Consider the following 24,475-nt stretch of genomic DNA (forward strand, 5'->3'; position numbering starts at 1 on the left):
ATTTCTTTTTTAAAAAATCATGATGCATTATTCTTATCTCTAGTATGGATATTGTTTACACACAAAAGATGTTGGGCTGAACTTTAACTTTCCACTAGTCCGAATAATGAATGCCAAATATATAGCTGACTCACAGTATTTAGCAGAGTCTTAAACCAAGTTAAGACTAAGGGCCTCTTCTATTAAACTGCACTAGCAGTTTTTAGCGCAGAGAGCCGCGCTGAATAGACTGCGCTGCTCCCAACGCTCATAGGAACTCTATGAGCATCAGGAGCAGCACAGACCATTCAGCGCAGCTCACCGCACTATAAACTGCTAGCACAGTTTAAGAGAAGAGGCCCTTTGATGTGTATTGATGTAACGGAAAATAATGAACATTTTATGACATATCATTTAAAATTACTGCAAATATTAGTGGTAAATTTGATATATAAAATTTTTATTGGCATACCAATTTTACAATAAAAAAATGAAAAGTTTACATCTCAGCTAACTTAACAAAAAGTAGGAAATATATAAAATTTAAATCCTTAATAGCTGGTAATTAGTTTTAAAAAAGGTATCACAAAATCTATGCTCAAATATTTCTCAAACAATGAAAGTTAGCCATACTATTCACACTTTTATTTACACTGTAGATAATTAAATGAATATGGTCAAGAAATAGATCAACTAAAATTTCTTTTCAAACTGGAACACAGGTAATAATTTATCAAACTTATATTTTATATTAATACATTATTTAAACAAATGCAAAGTGAGTATGAGACCATCAAGATGAATTTTCATTTTCTTCATCTCGACTTTGAGGTAGAAAAGGCAGTGTTGTTTGTCCTCGCTCAGGGTCTTGCATTCGAAGGATTCGGATAAGGCTACTTGAAGGCAGGGAGCTAAAACACACAAAGATAATTGAAATTACTATCTCGGTGAATTGACTGTTAATGTTACCCAAATGACCTTACTTTATATGTCTTCTCTGATTCACAAAATAGAATTGGCCTTTTCTGTGAGCCATGAGTTTTACTATATTATAAACAGAGCTTCTGATTTTAGGTATTAGCTGATAAATATAAATAAGACGTTGGATAAACCCCTAATTCTTCTAGCATTCTTTCACCTCTTCCCTTGTCTGCCTTGGATCTTCCACACTATTTCTGTCCTGATAATTCCTCAGCTGCAAAAATGTATGTTATTTGATTTTTATGTACAACTGCTATCCCACTTACTTTATTTATTTATGTATTTATATACCACTTATAGCCTAAGTAGTTTATATTCAGGTACTTAAACATTTTTCCCTATGCGTCCTGGTGGGCTCATATTCTAATGTACCTTGGGCAATGGGAGATTAAGTGACTTACTCAGGGTCACAAGGAGCAACATGAAAAGAAAAACAGAGTACTAAAAATCCAATATACAGAACACCAATAACTCCAAAAAGTATTAGAGAGGTACATATTCAAACTCATTTTTAAATCACACTTTTAGGGGAATAGGAGGAAAAAGCCTCAATAAGTATTGGGGCACTATTTAATGTTCATTCTGTCTCCATAAGCATAAAAACCCCTCAAGGTCTGTCAAACATGCACTAAAAACTCATTTTATTTAAAAAAAAATGAGTGCACTTATCTTAATGAATATCTTTAATTCATCCAGCAAATCAGGCACCATCCATGCAGGAGTCAATGAGCACGGATGGTGCCTGATTTACTGGATGAGTTAAAGATATTCACTAAGATAAGTGCACTCCTCCCCCCATAAAAACTGTTTTTGGTGTGTTTTTAGGAGGTTATGGTGATACTGTGTTGAAGCTGAATAAAAAGTCAAAGATAAGGACTGGAAATTGTGCCCTAAAACTATTTGAATAATATCTGAATCAACCATTCCACATTTACTGGATCTGATTGATAGGTTTGGAAAATTCTCTGGTTACAAAATAAACTGGAGCAAATCAGAGGTTCTCCCACTAAATGTATATTGTACAAAAGGATTATTTGATACATTCCCTTTTCTTTGGAAGGAAGGAAGAGGGTGATATTTAGTATTTAGGTATTTGGATAAAAAATACCTTGGAAGAAACTATGAAAGTAAATGAAAAATCTTTATTGCTGAAGGTCACAGAAATGTGTGCGCATTGGAACCCATTACATCTGTCTTGTTGGGAGAGAGTCCAAACAGTTAAGATGATGATTCTGCCTGTGGTTTGTTACCAAATGGGAATGTTACCGTTGTTTTTTCAGGGGTCCTTTTATAAGAAAATAAATAGCATTATGACAAAATTTATTTTGCTGGGGAAGGCAGCAAGAATTGCCATGGTATCCCTACAAAAAACAATTACGGAGGGTGGGGTAAATTTTCCCAACTTTTATAGGTACCATCAAGCCTATTTTATGCGTCAGGGTCTTCTCTGAGCTCATGGAAAATCTCCCAGACTGGTTATGGTTGGAATGGCAACTCATGTCTCCACTGCGATTAGGTCACGTTCTAAGTATCAAGTTTCCTAGATTGTACAAGGGCAATAGAATTTTATTAGACACGTGGTAAACTTTAAAATTTGTCAATAATTTAACAACTATTCCAATCCATAAATCCACATCAGTCCCTCTGGCTGAACTCCAAGATTCAAATTGGCGAGTTTAAGGTCATCTGGAAACACTGGATGAAGGCAGGTATATGTACTTTGGATGATGTTATATCAGATGGTAAGCTGCTTGACTTTTCACAATTGCAACACAAATTTGGTCTTAAGAAATCACAAAATTATAGATGATTGCAATTGAAGCAGGCCATTCAGAAAGGGTTCCCTGAATGGAAAAATCTAACTAATCAGCATAGTTTACCAGTCTTATCTTTTCAGGTGGACTTCCTGTGAAATCAGGCCGCTCAGTGGTATAAATTAATATCTGGATTTTTAAATAAGAAACCAAAGACTGGTCTGCGTGACATTTGGAGCATTGAGATAAAGCATCAAATTACTGCGTCTCAATGGCCACAAATTTGGGCTTGGAGGATGAGATGTATGGCGTCGGCATCTATGAGACAAACATGTTTTTTTTTTGTTACATAGAGCAGTCTGGACCCCAGTTCGTTTACAGAAATTAGATAGCTCTAAGTCTAATAGATGTTGACAGTGTAATCTCGAAGCTGGGACATTAGATCATTTACTATTCTATTGTCCATCGATACTTAGTTTTTGGAAATCCATTTGGAGCCAAGTGATTAGTCTACTGAAAAATCCGGTGGCATTATCATACGATACTGCATTGTTTGGTATGTCCATGAGAGCCAAGAGTCAAATATCTTCTAATAATAAACTTTTGCTCATCATGACAGGAGTTGCCATACAGTAAATTATGAAAATTTGGGATCGGCTTAATTATAATTTTGGTGGAATTTGTTATGCCAAATCTTTAAAATGGAATGGGTAATAGCTATACAGCAGGGGCATTTTAAGAAATTTAGTGATGTTTGGGAGCCATTAACAAAATATTGTACAGAATGAATATTATTTTCTTCCTTTTGTTCATACATGTCCAGGGTGGGGAGGGAAGGAGGGAATAATTTATGATTTCTTATGCTTAAGAACAATTGTTGGGTATAAGGGAGGATGATATTTGATGTGTTAGAATTTGATGGTAAATGAAGTGATGTTAAAGGATATAATGATTGTATTTTATGTTACACTTGTTGAAAGTTTTAAAAATGAATAAAGATTTATAAAAAAAAAAAAAAAATGATTCAAGTGAAAATTCAAATGGATGAGAACATACTACTTTCACACCAAGTTGGCTGAGTAAAAGGAAACTGATACTAGTGTAGAAATGGCAATGCATAGGATTAGCTACAAATGTTCATAAGTTTTTCTTAAGCTCAGAGTTACTCTGTCTTAGCATCATCAGATGATGTCCTTTCCAACTGCTTGAATATAGAGAATTTGAGGTTTTGGGTTTTTTAGCTGCAAATGATAATTTGAGACACTGTTATTGATCTGGGTGATTTAATTTATTAAATTAGTTGTTGTAATGCCTCAGTTGTACATGTTTTCCTGTATACCTTTCAGGAGGGTTTGTTTCTCCCTTTCTTTGCACAAAATGATAGTCTATTTTTTTTTTGTGGTTACAATGAAGAGATGCTGCTTCAGAATAAAATACTAATTTAGTTGAAGGTCCAGTAGAGAGTCTGAACAGAAGCTTCACAAACTTTAACAAAAACCATAGATGAACCTCACCTCATGTTTTGTGGGGTAAGCAAAATAAATTGTCTGAATCTCTGAGAGTCAGCCATCTTAAGCATCATATCCATTGAAATTCTTCTATTAACCATATCCTAAAGAGTAAAGAATACAACATAGTATACAAATTAATCCAATGGATTTTATAAATCTGATGTGTATCTTTACAAAAAATGGATGTATATATTCAAAAGATGCTCAATTTAAATTACAAACCACTACTTTATAGTATTGGGCTTTTTGTGCTATCAAGTCATGCAAATATCACAAAATTTACTATTTTTCTCTTCCATTTAATTTTATATTGCACTTTACTGGCTGTAACCCCCCCCCCCCAATACAACTTTATAAATGTTAATTAGTATTGTTTACATACACGATACCTATGCACATATAAGTACTGCCCTTACCATTCACATTGCTGTACCAATAATTCACTCTGGTCCTTGGGTGCCACAACAGGTCTGGGTTTTCAGGATAGCCAAAGTATACAAAATAACCTAGCAAATCTATCACAAATATTCAATGTGAAAATCCTAATAGCCAGACCTGTTTAAAGTACTCAAGGGCAGAACTTATCATTTAGGCTATTAACTATTTCCAAATCAGATTACATATGGAAAGCCTCAACAGGCACGGAATGCCTCCTAGAAATGGCCGAGACCACCGTGGGTGACTTCAAAGTGTCCCTATCCCCCTCAGGAATGAGATAAGGTGGGCCATGGAGCGCTCAAACGAAAAGGGGCTTCCGGCACCTGCTACTGTGAGAGCATAACATCCCAAATATCCTGATGCATAGGAAAAGAGCGGGAAGCAGAGCGAATCCCCTTAAGCAAGGGGTCCACCATACGCGGGGGCTCTGACACGGGGTCCTCAAAGTGCAAAACCGAGGAGACCTGCAGAATTAACTCCTGAAGCTCTTCCCGCTGAAAACTGCACACCACAGATGCATCTTCGTCTGCTGAGGGGTGCTCGAACCCCTCGCTGACGGAATCCGACCCTCCAAGATAATCCTGGAATTTTCCCAAAGGGTCCAGGTCCTCATCAATTACATCCTGCTCCTCTGGGAAAAAAATCATCCCAAGAGACCCTCGGGCGTTTGGATGAGAGAGGAGGGCAAAACAGCAGCAGTGTGGGCCGCACCGGGGAAGACGTTGAGGGAACTCCCCCTCCGAGTGGACACGGAACCTCCTGCCACCAGCACATATGGTTTACAAAGTGCCATCAAAAATTTAGGGGGATAAACACCCAGCAGCCCCAAGGGACTCCCTGCCACAGCAGGGGACCCTGCCATACCTTGCCCCTGTATTTCCAGAACAGGGGGGAAGGTCACCTGATGTAACTGAGATGACTGAGGAGGTTCCTGCCGAAATTGGACCAGAGTCTGCCAAAATTGAAGCTCCTGCGGCCTGCCGCATCTGAAAAGCCTGGGACTTTCCTGATGCAGAGGCCGAGGAACCGACCAACGTGAAAAGGGAATCCCCAGCCAGTCCGGCGGCAAGGGAATCCTTCTCCCTGACCGTCAGTGGCTGGGGAACCCTCCGCATGGGCGTCGGGGGAAGCCCAGGCTTCCTCACGATCCAAATTCGACCCACAAGGTACCTGCAGTCGGATGCCCTGGCCGCTGGCCTCCGCTCCCGATGAGGCCTCCTCAACGCTCCGGCCTGCACAACGCTTGCATAGGCCAGCTGCAAGTACTTCGCATCTGGAGCACAATGAGCACTTTTTCCCTTTAAAAGTGTTCATTGTCCTGAAAGCACCCTAGCTGCAAGGAAAGTGCTGGTTAGATGAGAAAAAACAGTAAAAAGGCAATTTGAAAGGGAAATTAGCCCTTTAGACCAGCACACCTCAGGATTTTTTTTTTTAAACTTACAAAACAGACTCCATGGCTCTCAAAGCTGGAGGGCTAACTAACCAGGGGGCCAGGCCGCCAGCTGAAGCACATCTACAAAAATATGGAGAGGTGAAGGAAGGTGGGGGGAGGGACCCAGCATGAGACCCACCGAGTTTAACACCCCCGAGGTCGGATGGACCCCCCAAACTGGACCCGTCCAAGCTCTATCTGGCACAAAAGGGGAACCCAGGAATCCAAAACAAATTCCAACAGTGCTAAGAGGGGAGCCAAAATTAGACGTCCACCTGCTACTGGAGACTGAGGAAGACTGGATTAGTAAAAGGGAAGCTGTACTGATATACAAATTTGATCTCAGTCTCCACCTGCTGGTAGCAGTGAGGTATAATACTCATCCATAAGGAACTATACCGGTCTATCAAGCAATACAGAATGACCATTTAACCCTATCCTCTGTTTTCTATCCGATAACCAATTCCTAATCCACAACTGAACTTTGCCACCTATCCCATGACACTTCATTTTTCTCAGGAGCTTCTCATGAGGAACTTTATCAAAAGCTTTCTGAAAATCTAGATACACTATATCAGCAGTCTCAAACTCACGGCCCGCGGGCTGCGTGTGGCCCTCCAGGTGCTATTTTGCAGCCCGCGGTCTGGACACGATGATCAACTGCTCCCTTGCTGCAGTTGATTGTTCCGGTCAAAGCTGCGGCCGGCGGCAGCTCCTCGCGCCATCCACACCAGCATTTCTCTTCCCCCTTCCCTTCCTTGTGGAGCAGCAACTTATCTGGCTGGCTCCTTTGCTCAGTCGATCATTCCGTTCAAAGCCGCAGGTGGCGGCTCCTCACGCTATCCACTCCTGCATCGGAAGCCTCTCTGACGTCACAACATCAGAGAGGCTTCTGACGCAGGCGCGGATCTCGCGAGGAGCCGCCACCCGCAGCTTTGAATGGAACGATTGACGGAGCAAGGGAGCCGGCCAGATACGCTGCTGCTCTACAAGGAAGGGAATGGAAGGGGAGGGGAAAGAGAAATGCTTCTGCTGCATAGAAAAGGGGGACCCTAGAGAAATGCTGCTGCTGCTGCACAGGGAAAGGGAGAGGGAGAGGGAGGGAAGGGGAAGAGAAATGCCTCTGCTGCACAGGAAAGAGGGAAGGGAAATGCTGTTGCTGCTGCACAGGGAATGGAGGGGAGGGAAAGGGGAAGAGAAATGCCTCTGCTGCACAGGAAAGGGGGAAAGGAAATGCTGCTTCTGTTGCTGCTGCACCCAATTGGAGAAAGAGAGTGAAGGAAGGAGAAGGAAGACAAGGGAGAGGAGAGGAACAAGAGATGCCAAATTCATGGGAGGGAGGGAAGGAAAGGAGACAGATACCAGACCAGGGGAAAGGAAGGAAGGAGGGAGGGAGAGAAAGGAAGGAAAGAGATGGCAGACCATGGAAATAGGACGGAAGAAGAGAGAGATAGGAAGGGAAGACATGGAAACGTAGATTTTAAAAAGAAAGCAGAAAAATTGAATATTAAGTTAATGCCAAAGATGGATGCAAATATAATTTCTTTATAATGTCACTGGGGTACTAATAGTTAAATATTAGTGGAAGTCAGAAAAATATTAGAGTTCAAATAAAAGAACTGTCTTCTCATTCAAATTGGTAACCAAACTTCAGGATTGCAACCGTTACGTTTGAAAGTCACTCAGAGGTATAGAGTTCTTCAAGAAGAGAGTTGCGCCCTCTAGTGATGAACCAAAGTATATTTTTCAGTCGTTGCAACTTTATTAGTTCTGGTTACGCTCCAAGTTTGATTACAAAAGTAAATAAATAAATAAATGTCTTTACAGTCTTTCAAACACTTGTATGAAAATACTTTGTTTTTTCTTATCTTTACAAATCTTTTCAAATGAACATCGCTCTGTGAGAAAATTGAGTGCAGTTTGATAATTCAGTTTATAACAGGTTCGGGGTCTCTACGTGGCCCCGTTTCGATTCCTTCTTCAGGAGACCCTATTGTATGTAAATTGAAAAACCTTTTCAATGCTGATAGAATGCTTCAAGTTTGCGATGTGGTAACATCGTCAAAAGAACGCTGTCGGTGCTGTGAATTTAAACTGTCAGAGAAAACATAGCATCAGCGCAACTCTCTTCTTGAAGAACTCTATACCTCTGAGTGACTTTCAAACGTGACGGTTGCAATCCTGAAGTTTGGTTACCAATTTGAATGAAAAGATGGATGCAAGGCAGAAAGTGAAGACGGAGAGAAAAACAGTCAAAGGACAAGAAGGCCCTGGAAACATAGTTAAAAGCACAGAAAAATAAAGTCACCAGCCAACAAAGGTAGGGAAAATGATTTTATTTTCAATATAGTGATTGAAATGTGTCAGTTTTGAGAAAGAAAAGATATTAAACTTTAAATGTGAGGGCTGCAGAAAAAATTGAGTACTTGGAGGGCCGCAGAAAAAATAGTTAATGTCTTATTAAAGAAATGACAATTTTGCATAAGGTAAAACTCTTTATAGTTTATATATCTTTCCTTTAAACTGTTAAAGGAAAGTTTTATAAACTATAAAGAGTTTTACCTCATGCAAAATTGTCATTTCTTTAATAAGACATTAACTATTTTTTCGGTGGCCCTCCAAGTACCTACAAATCCAAAATGTGGCCCCACAAAGGGTTTGAGTTTGAGACCACTGCACTATATCAACCGGCTCACCTTTATCCACACCTTCAAACAGTCAAGTCTTAAGGTGTGGAGAGCTGATTCACTTGGATGAGAATGTGATTTTGGAAGGAAGACAGGCAAAACTATGGACTTCGATTGAGATAAAATTCCGAGATAACCTCTGAAAGGCATTTCAGATGAGTCCGATTGACTCCTCTCATGATAGAATCTGGAATAAGGTGGATTAGACACAAGCGCTTGCAGCTCACTGACCCAGTGTGCAGACATTAGGGCTATGAGAAAAAAAAATATTTCCAAGCAAGATGTTTGAGTGAGCAAGTCATGAGTGGTTCAAAGGGAGACTTCATAATGACAGATAGTGCCATGTTAAGGCAACAGGCGGAAGCTTGATAGGTGTTTTAGTATTATAAAGTCCTTTCATGAATCTAGAAACCCAGAGATGACCAGAAAATAGCTTCTTATCTAATAGAGAGCGAAATGCACTGAGATGAACTCAAATCAAGTAAGTCTTGAGGCCTGAATTAGAGAGATGAAGGAAGTAGTCCAGAATGGAAGAAGTAGGCAAGGGACAGGTTCCAGAGGCTGGAGGTCATACCAAGCAGCAACGAGTCCATTTGAAATGGTAACACTTTTGTGTGGAGAGTTTTCTAGATACTTCAAGGATAGCCGAAACTGGAGCATTAAGCATGTAGGTTTTCATGTTCTCAGTGAGATACCATGCTGTGAGTGCTAATAAGTAGTGGGATGAAGGAGAGAGCCATTGTTCTGTTTTAGTAGGGTTGGAAACAGTTGCAACTTGTAGGGTTTCTGAATTGAGAGCTGTAGAAGCATAGAGAACTATAATTGATGCAGCCAGCAGAGTGCATTGAGGATCATGGTGCCCTGATGCTGGATAAGTTTGAATAAAGTTTTCCCAATGAAAGGTATTGGAGAGAATCCATATAGGAATCTGTTCAGTCAATGAGGAAGGCATCTGATTCTAGATGATTAGCATAGAGTCTGGAGCAGAAGAGTGGAAGCAAACATAAGAATTGCCATACCGGGACAGACCGAAGGTACATCAAGCCCATCATCCTGTTTACAGTGGACAACCCAGGTCCCAAATACCTAGCTAGATCCCAAGCAGTAAAACAGATTTTATGTTGCTTATCCTAGGAATAAGCTGTGCATTTCCCCAAGCCATCTCAATAATGGCCTATGGACTTCTCTTAAGAAATTACTCAAACCTTTTCTAAAGCCCGCTAAGCTAACAGATTTCATTACATTCTCCGGCAATGAATCCCAGAGTTTAATTATATGTTGTATGAAGAAATATTTTCTTTGGTTTGTTTTAAATCTACTACTTTGTAGCTTATCACATGTCCCCTAGTTCTAGTATTCTTGGGTAAAGAACAAGAAATGAATTTAGTCTTTAGTAAGCTACCAGGTACTTGTGCCCCAGATTGGCCACTGCCATCAACAAGTTGCTGAACATAATGAACCTTTGGACTAATTCAATATGACACTTCTTATATGCTTAAATGTTCATGTAATACCACTAAAAATTGCTCATTGTGCTAGTGCTATATTTCTAGTGCCACCTTTATGCAGAATTACTAAAACAGCATTCATAAAAGCTACATAAAAATATATTGGGAGAATGAGAAAATTAAACAGGCATAAAGAGGTAACAGGACACAGTTTATTTAGTCTACTATAATGAAAAATCAAAAGAAAAAAAATGACAAATATATAATTACTGTTATTTATGTATGTATTACTTTGAGACACATATAGCAGAGTATGTGAAAAATGTTCCTGCTTCAGAGAAAGTCATACAGAATAAGCAAAAAAAAAAAACCAAACCCTGGCATACTCTCATTCTACTATTTTTGATATGTCCATGATATATTAAGTTTATGAATATCTGGATGAAAAATATTACAAACAATGGAAGTGACTTAAATTATCTTTACCTGTATACCTCCAAGTAATGTTACCTTTCCCACCAGTTAGATATTAAATGTCTCAAAAGCAAATTATATCACTTTTCCATATAATTACCCTGTTTTCCCTGACTAGTCACATGACATTCTATAACACGCCCTCTTACCACTTCTCCCACCCCAACCATGTCCCGCAAAGATATGAAAGTGTGGAAACTTTTAGAAGACAATGACTGCAAGTTGAAATGAAAACAATTCTGACAATACAAGCGTCTAGAAATGCAAGATCAACCAGCCACTGGTACAGCCATTTATTTTAACTATCCAGAAAGTACCTAGCAGTTTCAATAGAAAACTGAAGTAAGTTAATTGAAATAAATGGTACCATGTAAACATCAAACTCATCCAGACATCTGAAAGGAGATTCAGCGATGGACCACAGGGAAAGGACGAAACAAACAGTTGAGAAAGAGCGTTCACCTCCAGATAAGGACCTCATATCGTTCAGAGCAGCCTTGTTTCCCTCTCCAGGCTGGACCTTGAATAAGGAGGCAAAGTAGATTAATCACATATTATTAAAATTCAAAATATTAGGTAATTTTTATTCCTAAAATGTAGATGCTTTGGAGAAAATAAAACATGCAATACCTATTCAAAACCCAGCAGGCTGCCTAATGTTAAGGATGAGTGTGACGACAGCTATGTAAATGACTTCAAATGAGACTAACACAGGCCAACAACAACAAAATGTCTTGATGCCTTGGGTTTTTTGGCCTGTTCCTGGGGTTATTTGGAGTGCTGATTCAGAAAATTGCATTAGACAGACCACATTAGCTCTAGTTTCTTAGTTATGGTGGCTACGAGGAAAAAAAATAGCCAAGGAGGCGAAAAACTTCAAGCCGTTCTTTCGATATATTAAGGGGAAACGACCTGCGAAGGAAGCGGCGGGACCGTTGGATAGAAACATAGAAACATAGAAATAGACGGCAGATAAGGGCCCACGGCCCATCTAGTCTGCCCACCTTAATGTCCCTCCCCTACCTTTGCCCTGTGAATAGATCCCATGTGCCGATCCCATTTGGCCTTAAAATCAGGCACGCTGCTGGCCTCAATCACCTGTAGTGGAAGACTATTCCAGCGATCAACCACTCTTTCAGTGAAAAAGAATTTCCTGGTGTCACCTCGTAGTTTCCCACCCCTGATTTTCAACGGATGCCCTCTTGTTGTCGTGGGACCCTTGAAAAAGAAGATATCTTCCTCCGCCTCGATGCGGCCCGTAAGATACTTGAACGTCTCGATCATGTCTCCCCTCTCTCTGCGCTCCTCGAGCGAGTATAGCTGTAATTTGTCAAGCCGTTTTTCGTATGGTAGATCCTTGAGTCCCGAGACCATCCGGGTGGCCATTCTTTGCACCGACTCCAGTCTCAGCACATCCTTGCGATAATGCGGCCTCCAGAATTGCACACAGTATTCCAGGTGGGGCCTCACCATGGATCTATACAATGGCATAATGACTTCCGCCTTACGACTGACGAAACCCCTTCGTATGCAGCCCATGACTTGTCTTGCCTTGGACGAAGCCTGCTCCACTTGATTGGCAGACTTCATGTCCTCACTGACGATTACCCCAAAGTCTCGTTCTGCTACCGTTTTTGCTAGGATCTCGCCATTAAGGGTATAAGACTTGCATGGATTCTGGCTGCCCAGGTGCATAACTTTGCATTTTTTGGCATTGAAGTTGAGTTGCCATGTCCTAGACCATCGCTCCAGTAGGAGTAGGTCGTGCATCATGTTGTCGGGCACTGAATCTTCGTCTGTTGTGCATTTGCCCACTACATTACTCAGTTTGGCGTCATCGGCGAATAATGTTATTTTACCTCGAAGCCCTTCTGCCAAGTCTCTTATAAAGATGTTGAATAGGATTGGGCCCAAGACTGAGCCCTGTGGTACTCCACTAATCACCTCCTTCATTTCGGAGGGGGTGCCGTTCACCACCACCCTTTGGAGCCTACCTCCAAGCCAGCTCCCAACCCATTTCGTCAATGTGTTACCTAATCCTATAGAACTCATCTTGCTCAGTAACCTGCGGTGTGGTACGCTATCGAATGCTTTGCTAAAGTCCAGGTACACGATGTCCAGGGACTCCCCAATATCCAGCTTCCCCGTCACCCAGTCAAAGAAGCTGATCAGGTTGGATTGGCAGGATCTCCCCTTAGTAAATCCATGTTGTCGGGGATCCCGTAGATTCTCCTCATCCAGGATCTTATCTAATTGGTATTTGATTAGAGTTTCCATTAGTTTGCTCACTATCGATTTTAGACTCACTGGTCTGTAGTTTGCTGTCTCCATCTTTGAGCCTTTCTTGTGGAGTGGAATGACGTTAGCCGTCCTCCAGTCCCTTTAATCCATGTATGACCATGGATTAAAGGGAGTGCTAAAGGAGAACAAAGAAATCGCAGACAAACTGAACACATTTTTTGCGTCTGTATTTACTGAAGAGAATATACACAGCATACCGGAACCCATCAGACTATATGTTGGAAATGAAGATGGGAAACTGACAGGGTTGATGGTCAGTCTAGAAGAGGTATGCAGGCAGATTGATAGGCTCAAGAGCGATAAATACCCGGGACCAGATGGCATCCATCCGAGGGTCATCAAGGAACTGAAAGGGACTATAGCTAAACTGCTTCAACTGATAGCCAATCTGTCGATCAAATCGGGAAAGATTCCGGAAGACTGGAATCTGGTGAATGTTACGCCAATCTTCAAAAAAAGGTTTGAGGGGCGATCCGGGAAACTACAGACCGGTGAGTCTGACCTCGGTACCAGGAAAGATGGTAGAGGCGCTGATAAAGGACCGCATCATTGATCACCTTGATGGACCCGGTTTAATGAGGATCAGCCAGCACTATTTCAGCAAAGGCAAATCTTGCCTGACGAACTTGCTGCACTTCTTCGAGGGAGTAAACAGGCAGATAGACAAGGGCAACTCGGCCGACATTGTATATCTGGATTTTCAGAAGGCGTTCGACACGGTTCCACATGAATGACTACTTCGTAAAATTGCAAGCCATGGAATCGAGGGTGAAATACTCACATGGATTAAAAACTGGCTGGAGCATAGGAAACGGAGAGTGGGGTAAATTGACAATACTCAGACTGGAGGAGTGTCACCAGCGGGGTGACACAGGGATCGGTGCTTGGACCCGTGCTCTTCAACATCTTTATAAATGATCTGGACATTGGTAAGACGAGTGAGGTGATTAAATTTGCGGGCGATACAAAGTTATTCAGAGTACTGAAGACAAAGGGAGATTGCAAAGATCTATAAAGTGACATAATCAAGCTCGAGAAATGGGCATCGATAAGGCAAATGAGGTTCAACGTGGATAAGTGCAAAGTGATGCATATCGGTAACAAAAATCTCATGCATGAATACAGGATGGTACTTGAAGAGACCTCCCAGGAAAGAGACTTGGGAGTTCTGATCAACAAGTCGATGAAGCCGTCTGCACAATGCGCTGCAGCGGCAAAAATGGCGAACAGAATGCTAGGAATGATAAAGAAGGGGATCACGAACAGATCAGAGAAGGTTATCATGCCACTGTACCGGGCCATAGTGCGCCCTCACATGGAGTACTGCGTCCAGCACTGGTCGCCGTACATGAAGAAGGACACGGTACTACTCGATAGGGTCCAGAGAAGAGTGACTAAAATGGTTAAGGGGCTGGAGGAGTTGCCGTAAAGTGAGAGATTGAAGAAACTGGGCTTCTTCTCCCTTGAAAAGAGGAAACTGAGAGGAGACATGATCGAAACATTCAAAATACTGAAGGGAATAGACTTAGCAGATAAAGACAGACTGTTCATACTCTCCAAGGTAGGGAGAATGAGAGGGCATTTTCTAAAGTTGAAAGGGGATAGATTCCATACAAACATAAGGAAATTCTTCTTCGCCCAGAGAGTGGTAGAAAACTGGAACTCCCTTCCGGAGTCTGTTTTAGGGGAAAACACCCTCCAGGGTTTCAAGACAAAGTTGGACAAGTTCATGCTAAACTGGTGAGACTGGACTCATTTGGAGCACTGTTCTTGACCTAGGTGCCACTGTGTGAGCGGACTGCTGGGCAGGATGGACCATTGGTCTGACCCAGCAGCGGCAATTCTTATGTACTTATGTTCTTGCTTTTTATGCCTTTGGGATAGTAGAGCCAAACATGAACACTGGTAAAAAAAGATGGCCTCTGAGGAAATATATGGTGATTGGAGGACAAAATTTAATTAATAAACCTTTGGTACAACGAGCTAGAATCATACTGTCGCCACTACATAAATAGCTAGGAATGATGAAAAAAACTGTAAAGGCTTTGAATAAAGACAGTTCGTGAATTGAATACATAGCGCATATGTAACTTGGGCTTACCATGAAAAAACTGAAGGCAGGAATTTTCGATGGTCCACAAATCAGACAACTTATAAATGACCCATATTTCATAGCATCCATGAATGAAACTGAATTATGTGCCTGGTCTTCATTTGCTCTTGTTGTGAAAACTTTCTTGTCAACAAGAAGGCAGACTACACACAATTAAGAGAGTATATGCTCTTTCATTTCAACAGCCTTGGCTATAATGTGAGTGTTAAAGTCCATTATCTGCACAGTCACTTAGATCGCTTTCTAGAGAACCTTGGTGACTTAAGCGAAGAGCAAAGTGAAAAATTTCACAAGACATAAAAACAATGGAAGCCAGATACCAAGGAAGATGGGATGTACACATGGCAGGCTATTGTTGGAATCTTAAGCGGGATTGTCCTAAGAACATAAGAATTGCCACTGCTGGGTCAGACCAGTTATCCATCATGCCCAGTAGTCCGCTCCTGCGGTGACCCTTAGGCCAAAGACCAGTGCCCTAATTGAGTCTACCCTTACCTGCACACATTCTGGTTCAGCAGGAACTTGTCTAACTGTCTTGAATTCCACTCTTGGAAGTCTTACAAAAGGTGCTTATTGTGTGTTGAATGACTGGAAAGTATGTGTCATAAAATTATGCTTCTGGTATGAAATAAGTAGATTTTTATGTTGTACACTTTTCTTTTAACATTTCCTTCATGCTTAAAAGATATTAATTTAAACACTACATTAAAATATCTTGATTTTTTAATTGTCAAGCAGAGTAAAGAGTGGTATATGGCACTTGTTCTGTATCTCAAAAACTAGAGTTGGTTGTGCCAGTTTTGGAATCAGCAGTTCAAATATTCCCAGAAACAGTTCTAACATTTGAGGCACCAAAATGAGTGTTGGTCAGCTATACAAAACTCTAATGATCAAAACACAGCTTGCTCTTTTTTTACTAATTTTTTTTTTTTTTTTGCAAAAGCTATTCTTAACCCTGTTAGAAGGAAGTAAGCACAACACAGAATATATTGTTTGTTAAGACTGTAATGACATCTTGTGGCAGCTTTGATGAGCTGCAGAAGACTGAGAAACATTTTACATTTTTATGTATTAACAAATTATATGAGGACGCACAACATAGAATATGTTCATATACTGATTGCTGATTGGTTGATTCGGACAGGAAGTGATGTCTGTGTTAGAGGGAGGGCTTTAAGTGCTCTTGTCTGTATCCTTTGCTCTGGGGCTAGTCTCAGCATGGCTGCACTTTTCAAAGCTGTATTGTTTGTTCCCCTGATGAGCTAAACATTGGTGAAACAAGGTTGCTTGTTGGGAAGATTGGAGAAGACGTGACAGCGTTGGAGCTCAAGTCGTCTTTTGTCAGCTAAGTCCTTGACTGTGCCTCCGGGTGACTTTGGTCTTTTTCTAAATCTGAGCTGGTCTGTGAAGGAGTTTTTTTGCCAGTGAAAGTATCAAAAGCAGTTTTGATTTGTATCTTTTGTTTCCATACTGTCTGAGGCTTTTTCTCCCTCTTTTTGGGTGCATACAGGGTTTGAAGAGGGGGGTATCTCAGTGCCACGATCACACAACATTTAGAATCATTATATGAACATTTTTATGTATACCATTAAAGTGTTTTTTTATTATTATTATTGCAAGGATCATAACGTTAAGATTGATCCCAGAGTTTGGCACTTATCCACAGGTAATAAGGATAAGTTCCAACCATATCTCTCTTGAAAAAACACAGAATGATAAATAGTACTGGAATTTTGCAAATAAATAATTTGAAGCATTCATTACAACATTGCTGGTTATGGGAGAAGATATACAGAGGACATTAAGAACATTACTAGCCTTACTGGATCAGAGCAATGATGGATCAGCCCAGTATCCCGTCTTCATGGAGGCCAATCCAAGTCACAATTACCTGGTAAACTCCAGGAACGCAGTGGTTGATATGTGGGCGATAAGCTTTATAAAGGGATAGTAGCCTTGAGGAAACCCTCTGGGTGAAACATGTCGGCTTATTAATCCCTGAAAATCTGATCACTTAAGCTAAGTATTGAAGCATTTAAAATATTTAAAAACTTGAATGGCATAATTACATCCAACTATAAGAAATTTATTAAAGAGACCCGGTGAGGATTGAATGCATAAAGCCAGATACTATGAAAAATATTTGAGTATCATGGTGGCGTTTCTGAGGGTCAAAGTGATTAATGGTTATAAGGGTGAACCGGAACGTACACAGGTAGGGTTGATCTCAATTAGGGCTCTGGTCTTTGACCTTGGGGCCGCCGCGGGAGCGGACTGCTGGGCGCGATGGACCACTGGTCTGACGCAGCGGCAATTCTTAAGTTCTTAAACAATTTAAAGTGTTTATGCGAGAAGAGTGGAACAAATGGATGGCTGCTGGTAATCATGATCTGACACCTACTGGCCGAATGAGGAGGCCCACTATCACTCAAGTTTGTGAATAGGTTAAAACATCATGGCACTCTGTGAAGGATGAAACTGTTATACGGTCATTCAAAAAAATGTGGCATCAGCAATGCCTTAGATGGAACTGAAGAAAGTATCATATATGAAGATAGTGAAGAAAGTGATATCAGTGATTGTGAGCAACTGAACTTCTTAAATTCTGACACTAGTGATGAGTTCTTGGGGTTTTCAGAAAACTAGAAGAGTGCTTAAATCTTAAAGCCTCTCCTCATTTGTTAATGACAGTGATGATGGTTCTTAATACTGCTGTTGACTTTACATGGTTGAAATATTATTCTGTTATATTTTATTAAATATGTTAGTATACCATTTGGCTCAGAACATTTTTTTCCTTGTTTTCTTCCTCTAAATCTAGGGTGCGTCTTATGGTGCAAAAAATATGGTAAGTTTTGATTCATTTCACCCATTATGGTTGTGAAAGTCTGTTGGTTAGCCAGCTCTGCCTCGATAAAGCCGCACATACCAAGAGTATCCAAATCATATCAAGAGTCATGCAAAATAAATCCAAAGCATTCCAGATCTTCCAATGCAATTAGATTCTGTGAGAAGAGAGTTGGATGGAGTAGCAGTTTGAGACACTTGCCCCTCTGTAGCTGCACTAGATCTGCTTACCATGATTGAGGTGGTCAATCTTGTAACAAGCCCAGCACTACTGCTAGCCTTGATCCAGTTAAAAAGCAGTTAAACTAAGAGCTCACCGGTGCAGCAGCTCAGCTCCGTTTACTGATCAAGACTCTGATTCTAGCCAAGTTTTCCAAAAGCAGGAACCCTAGGAAGATTCAGTGCCCTATGAGGGTAAAAGCACTTTTAAACAAAAGCTAAACATTGTCCCCTTTAAATCCACACCAGCTCAGGTTAATTACTGAGCAGGAGAGAACACAGAGGGAGCTGAAGCCTATGCCTCTCTCACGTAGGTTGGGCGTGGCACTCTGAAAGAAAGCCAGCTAGAGCAGTGCAAACCAGAGGCAGAAGGAGTTGGTCAAGCAGAGGAAAAAGATCCATGGCTGACTGTTCCAGAGGCCAGGCAAAATAATGAAATAAAAATGCAAGATTGGGAGGAATCTATGCCTTTAAACCAGTCAGAATGCCTGAGACAATAGGAGCCCATGGACATTACAGTGCAACCTGTTTGTGAGAGCATGGATGTAAGTTGAGTTTTTCTTTTTTCTGGAGAAACTGACAACTGCCATGTGTTTTGTGAAAGGAACTGTGTGTTTGCTAGCTGCCTTTAAACCTAGCAACCAGGAGCCATTTTTGGAGTTTAAAGGGCAACTGGAGAGAAAGTTGCTCCAGCACAGAAAGGACTATTTTTGCTGTTTATTTTTGAAAGAAAATACAGGGTCTGCAAAGACTGCTACATAATAGCACCACTGAGCGTAAGAAGGAATTATCAGTGCTCCTTTGTAGAACTTTGTGTTTTGTTTTTCCTTTGCTTTTCTCCTTGTTTGGTTTGCACAAGCCACTCATTGCTGTGGTAGAGATTGTTTGGAGCAGAATTCACAATATAGCCAAGGGTTTTGGGATTGCGGGGCCTGAAAGGCCAATTACTTCTGTGGATTTGGCAATTCTCCCCTTCCCCCAACTCACTAGAGTTGGTGGTGAGCCTGGATAAATTCAAATAGGCCCAGTGAGGTTTACAAGATAGCGTTTTGGACTATATGAACTGCTATGTGAATATATGATTTTGTTTTGATCTTTTGTTTGAGGAATACCAGAAGTTTAATTCCTGGACTTGCCCCAAATGAAAGGTGAAGCAAGCCATGTGCTGACCCGGCAGCCTGAGGAGCTGCATTGTAACCCCAGGAACAGGTGAACTGTTTTGGTTTTTGCTTTATTTTATGTCTCTGCTACAACCTGTGAGGGCAAACTGTGATGCCCTGGCTTATAGGAAGCTGGGAGAGCTAAGCAAGTGAACTGAAACTACCTTTTTTAGTTTAAATATTTTGAAGGTTACTGAGTACTGAATAAATGACCACTCCATCTTACCAATGACAGAATTGTGGTCTTATTTCTCTTTTGAGTATAGCCAACATAAAGGTTATCACCAGAACAGGGCTTTCCATTCTTGAAGGCATTCAAGAACCTTGATTAGCGCCCAAGGTCGTCTGCCCATAGACTGGGACCCAATTGTGTGACAATCTGGAGCAACCCAGATTACTAACACCGGGTAAGTCACTATTTTGCGAATGATCTGGCCCTACCATGGGCCCCGGGAAAAACATGTGTAACAGTTCCGTCTCTGGCCAAGGTTTTACTAGAGTGCCCATGTCAGCGTCTCTGGGCTCCAATGCTCACTGAAGGACTGAGGCACTTTCCTGTTGGTTGGCAATGTTTTGAGATCAAATGTTGGATGTCCCCCAACACCTCACAATTTTGGTGAAGACTGCTGAGACAAAGTCCATTTCCCCGGGGCCAGAGATCGCTGGCTGATATAGTTAGCCTGCACACTGACCACGCCTATTACATGTGCTGCCTAGAGAGCTTGCAGGTGCTCAGTAAATGAACAACTAAGCCTCTGTTTTCAACAGGGCACTTCTGGTGCTTTTCTGTCTGTTGACATATGCTACAGCTATGATCCTGTCCAAGAAACCCCAATGGCTTTGCCTTCCAGGGTGTTCTGCAAAGATTACAGCGTTAATGAATGGCTCTCAGCACCAATCTAGTGACGGACCTTTTCCTCTGAGAAGATAACCACTGACTCTGAACTGGCTGCCCTTCGCTTTGATCCCACCAGCCGTAAAGACTGGCAGCTGTTGATAGGATCCCCCAAAGGATATGTGGAGAGGCAAATCATTGGGCAACGAGTCCGGCAGGAGCCACAAACGCAAACTTGGATGTTTATAAACAACCTTTTTGCTGGCATGTGGTGAACAATTTTATAAAGAACACAAAATTTTTCAAAGATGTTTTGATTGGGAGGGCTTCTATGTGTAATGTGTGAAATAATGTGTTTTATTGAATATATATTTATGAATTGATTAGATAAAGTTGTTATAAGAATGAAAAATTTTTATGAGAGAATTAATACTTGATAAATAGCTTCTTGGTAATATGATGTGAAAAATAATAAACCAAGATCAGAGCAGATCAGACAGACATCTTCAACTCGGTGAATTCAAGAAGGTGTGAGATAGTCATGTGGGATCTCTTAGAGAGAGGAAGAGATAATGGTTACTGCAGATGGGCAGAATAGATGGGCCATTTGGCCTTTATTTGCCATCATGTTTCTATGTGTATAGAAGGTAAAAATGAGGAGCCGCAGCACAGCCCAGTGGAGTTGAAAAAGATTTGCATAATGCCTTCTACACAACTTGTGTTTAGAGGTGAAAAACCCATTGGTTGAAGACTCATGCCTTTTGCACTAGAATACTACTTATAATTCATTTTCTAAAAACGTTTTCACTCACTGTAACACAAGATATGTGAATGTGTGTGTGAGCATGAGAGTAGAGGTCTGCACGGGAACGGGGATCGCGGGGATCCTACGGGTCCCGCGGGTTCCCCCCCTGGCCCACGGGGACGCCCCCTGGCCCACGGGACTCCCACGGGGATGCCCCCCTGACCCACGGGACTCCCACGGGGATGAAAACAGCCTACCTAAATTCTGGCGATGCAGGCATGCAGCTTACAAGTCTGGCGTCGCGGCGGGAAATAGCCATGCTGAGCAGTGAGCTCAGCACGTACACAGATGAAAGCCTTGCTTGCTGATTGGTCCGGCGGCCCCGCCCCGCCGAGCCGCCGGACCAATCAGCAAGCAACGCTTTCATCTGTGTACGTGCTGAGCTCACTGCTCAGCATGGCTATTTCCCGACGCGGGCATTAGGCTGTTTTTTGTCATTTCGGGTGGGGGATGGCAGCGGCAGCAGCAGCCTGAAAAAGAAATCATCCTGGCCGGGTTCGGTGTCATGCTCCGGAGCTTCTACAGCCTTCTTATCTCCCTCTCCCTTCTACCTGCTTCCGGCCACAACCCCTGCTCCGCGGCTCTCTTCGGCAACTCAGCAGCAGCGATCGACACAAGCTTCTGACGTCGGGGCCTACCCTCTGCGAGTCCCGCTTGTTTCAACTTCCTTTTTCCACAAAGGCGGGACTCGTAGAGGGAAGGCCTCGATGTCGGCAGCTTGTCTTGATCACCGCTGCTGACGAGTTGCTTAAGAGAGCCGCGGAGCAGGGGGGGTGTTGCCAGGTGCAGGTAGAAGGGAGAGGGCCAGATGCAGGACTCGTGGGTGAGGGAGGAGAAGAGAGAGGGGAGGGAAACAAAAGGAAATATTTCATACTGGGCTGGGCCAGAGTGGAGAGAGGGTGGAAAGATTCTGGCTACAGGGTGCAGTAACAAAGGAAAAGGGGGGAAAGCTGAAAATGGAGATAGTGACACAAAGAAGAGAAAGGGTAAGCAGGACCTACTGAATAAGGATAGAGATACAGAGGGGACATGAAGAGGAGGTGAAATAGAGACATAGAAGTAATGCTGAAAAAGTGTGTGTGGGGGGGGAGATAAAGACATTGAAAGGGCAAATGGTGAATATGGGGTAAAGACAAGGACAGAGACAAATGAAGATTCTGAAAAAGTGGTGAGATAGGGATATAGGTGAGATGGACACAAAGAAGGGTGATGCTGGAAAATAGGTGGAATGGTAATTCTGACAGACACAGAAGGGAAATGCTGGATCAAGGAGAGATGGGGCTCAGGCTGGATGAAATGAGGAGAAATGCCTTGTTGGCCCGGAACTTCCTCTCCTACGTCAGAATTGACGTCAGGGAGCGGAATGCTGGTCAGCGCGACGCTTCTGCAGGGAAAGCTTGAGACAGCGGTGGCTTGGGGGCTTTTCCCCGATGGCGGTGGCAGCAAACCGAGTGGCTTGGGGGAGGGCACGGAGAAAGAAAGAAAGGGGGCAGACAGAGAGACAGAGAGAAGGGGGAACAGAGAGACAGAAAGAAAAAGTTGAGGGAGAGAATGAGGTCTGGAGGAGAGGAAACATACAGGAGGCTGAAAGAAAGGAAGAAAGATTGGATGCACAGTCAGAAGAAGAAAGTGCAACCAGAGACTCATGAAATCACCAAACAGCAAAGATAGGAAAAATGATTTTATTTTCAATTTAGTGATCAAAATGTGTCTGTTTTGAGAATTTATATCTGCTGTCTATATTTTGCACTATGGCTCCCTTTTACTAAACCGCAATATTGTTTTTTAGCGCAGGGAGCCTATGAGCATTGAGAGCAGCGCGAGGCATTCAGCGTAACTCCCTGTGCTAAAACCTACTATTGTGGTTTAGTAAAAAGGGAGGGGTGTATTTGTCTATTTTTGTATTTTGTTACCGAGGTGACATTGCATAGAGTCATCTGCCTTGGGAAATGTATATGGCAGATATCTTTGTTTTGTGTTCAAAAGAAAAGGAAATGCATTTCTGGTTTTATTTCTACAGTGTTGAAGTACTTGTTGGCCCTTGCTGTGACTGGTGGGGATCCCCAAGCACCGCCAGCAGAGGACCTCCTCTAGAGATGGTCAGAACTCCCCTCCACCAAGCGCAGCAGTCGCTGGCAGCATCCATGAGCCACTGAGGTGCCAGCATCTGTGACTCAGGGACGCTATTGCTGCCTGCCAAGCTTGGCAAAAGGGACCCCAGGCCAACTGCAAAGGAAGTCCTCAGCTGACAGTTTGTGGGTTCTCATCAGCTGAGTATTTATATTTTATATTTACATTAGAGGTTCTGGTAGAAACCCATTTACAAAGTATGTATTCTTCCCAATTAATATTTCCAAATTAATAAAGTCTCTTTGCTTATTTGTAAATGGGTCTCTACCAGAGCCTTTAATTCAGTAGCATAATTAAATAAAATAACTATTTCTGAAGTTTATAGGGAAGGATGGTGACGGAGGGGATTCCTCGCGGGGACGGGTGGGGACGGAGGGGATTCCTCGCGGGGACGGGTGGGGACGGAGGGGATTCCTCACGGGGACGGGTGGGGACGGGTGGGATTTTGGCGGGGACGGGTGGGATTTCTGTCTCCGCGCAACTCTCTACATGAGAGAGAGAAAGAAAGGGAGAGAGTGTGTGTTATTTTGTGCACATGAAAGGTGAATGGGGGTAAGCAGATTGAGGCATTTACTAAACATTCAGAATGAATATAATTAAAGTACCTGTAAATGTTTCTAAAAAAGTAGAAATAATGTTCTATTTAATATTGTATAAGAATGTACAGCAATTGTATGTGAACAATTATTTTTTGGTGACTAACTTTCAATTTTCATCATAATCCATTGAAGTGTACATAAAACAATTTAGGCGGGAGAGTCACATATAGGAAAATAAAAAGAGCTCCTTTGGAAAATGGGTATGGGAGACAAAAGAGAAACTGAGGTGACCTGATGGGCAGCTCTATCGCAGAAATTGCGTAGGAAGAACAAATCAATGCTTAGCTTTTGCCTTTCTAGAAAACACAATGTTTCTGTCCATTTTCCATCTATGTGTAGCCAAGTAATCCACTTGTGAAGCTGGCTAAACTGCTCATTTTCAGAGAAAATGACAAACAAAGAAGAAAAAAGTTAAACTGCTCAATATTCACTGTTATTTAACCGGCCAGGAATAATTTCTGGTCAGTTAAACAGCATTAAGCCAGCTAACTGCATATATTCAGTAGGAGACAGCAGGCTATCTCTGCTGATTATTCACAGTTAGCAGCTAGCAGGTCACCGGCTAGCACCAATCTTCATTGGCTGATAGCTAAGTTTAGTGACCAGGTAGATTCGCATAAACAGGTGGTTTATCATTGGCCGTATAAGTTGGATAGTCAGCCAATGAATATCAGTTTAACTGGCTATGTTTCTAGCAACCCAAGAAACCTAGAAATTCTATGCCAGTTGCTATACACCGTAGGAGATAGCAAGGCTGCCCAA

General features: G+C 42.0%; 1 protein-coding gene across 1 annotated transcript in view; it reads right to left on the reverse strand.

Moving 5' to 3' along the window:
* Nucleotides 1–327: 327 nt before the first annotated feature.
* Nucleotides 328–24,475, reverse strand: part of SMC6 (structural maintenance of chromosomes 6) — a 295,141-nt gene continuing 270,993 nt past the window's right edge. Inside the window, 3 exon segments of the mRNA XM_033937259.1 lie at nucleotides 328–890; nucleotides 4,229–4,326; nucleotides 11,072–11,224. Of these exon segments, the coding sequence (XP_033793150.1) occupies nucleotides 773–890; nucleotides 4,229–4,326; nucleotides 11,072–11,224 (369 nt within the window). The 3' untranslated portion in view covers nucleotides 328–772.

The sequence above is a fragment of the Geotrypetes seraphini genome, chromosome 3 (assembly GCF_902459505.1).
Source record: "Geotrypetes seraphini chromosome 3, aGeoSer1.1, whole genome shotgun sequence".
NCBI classification, from domain to species: domain Eukaryota; kingdom Metazoa; phylum Chordata; class Amphibia; order Gymnophiona; family Dermophiidae; genus Geotrypetes; species Geotrypetes seraphini.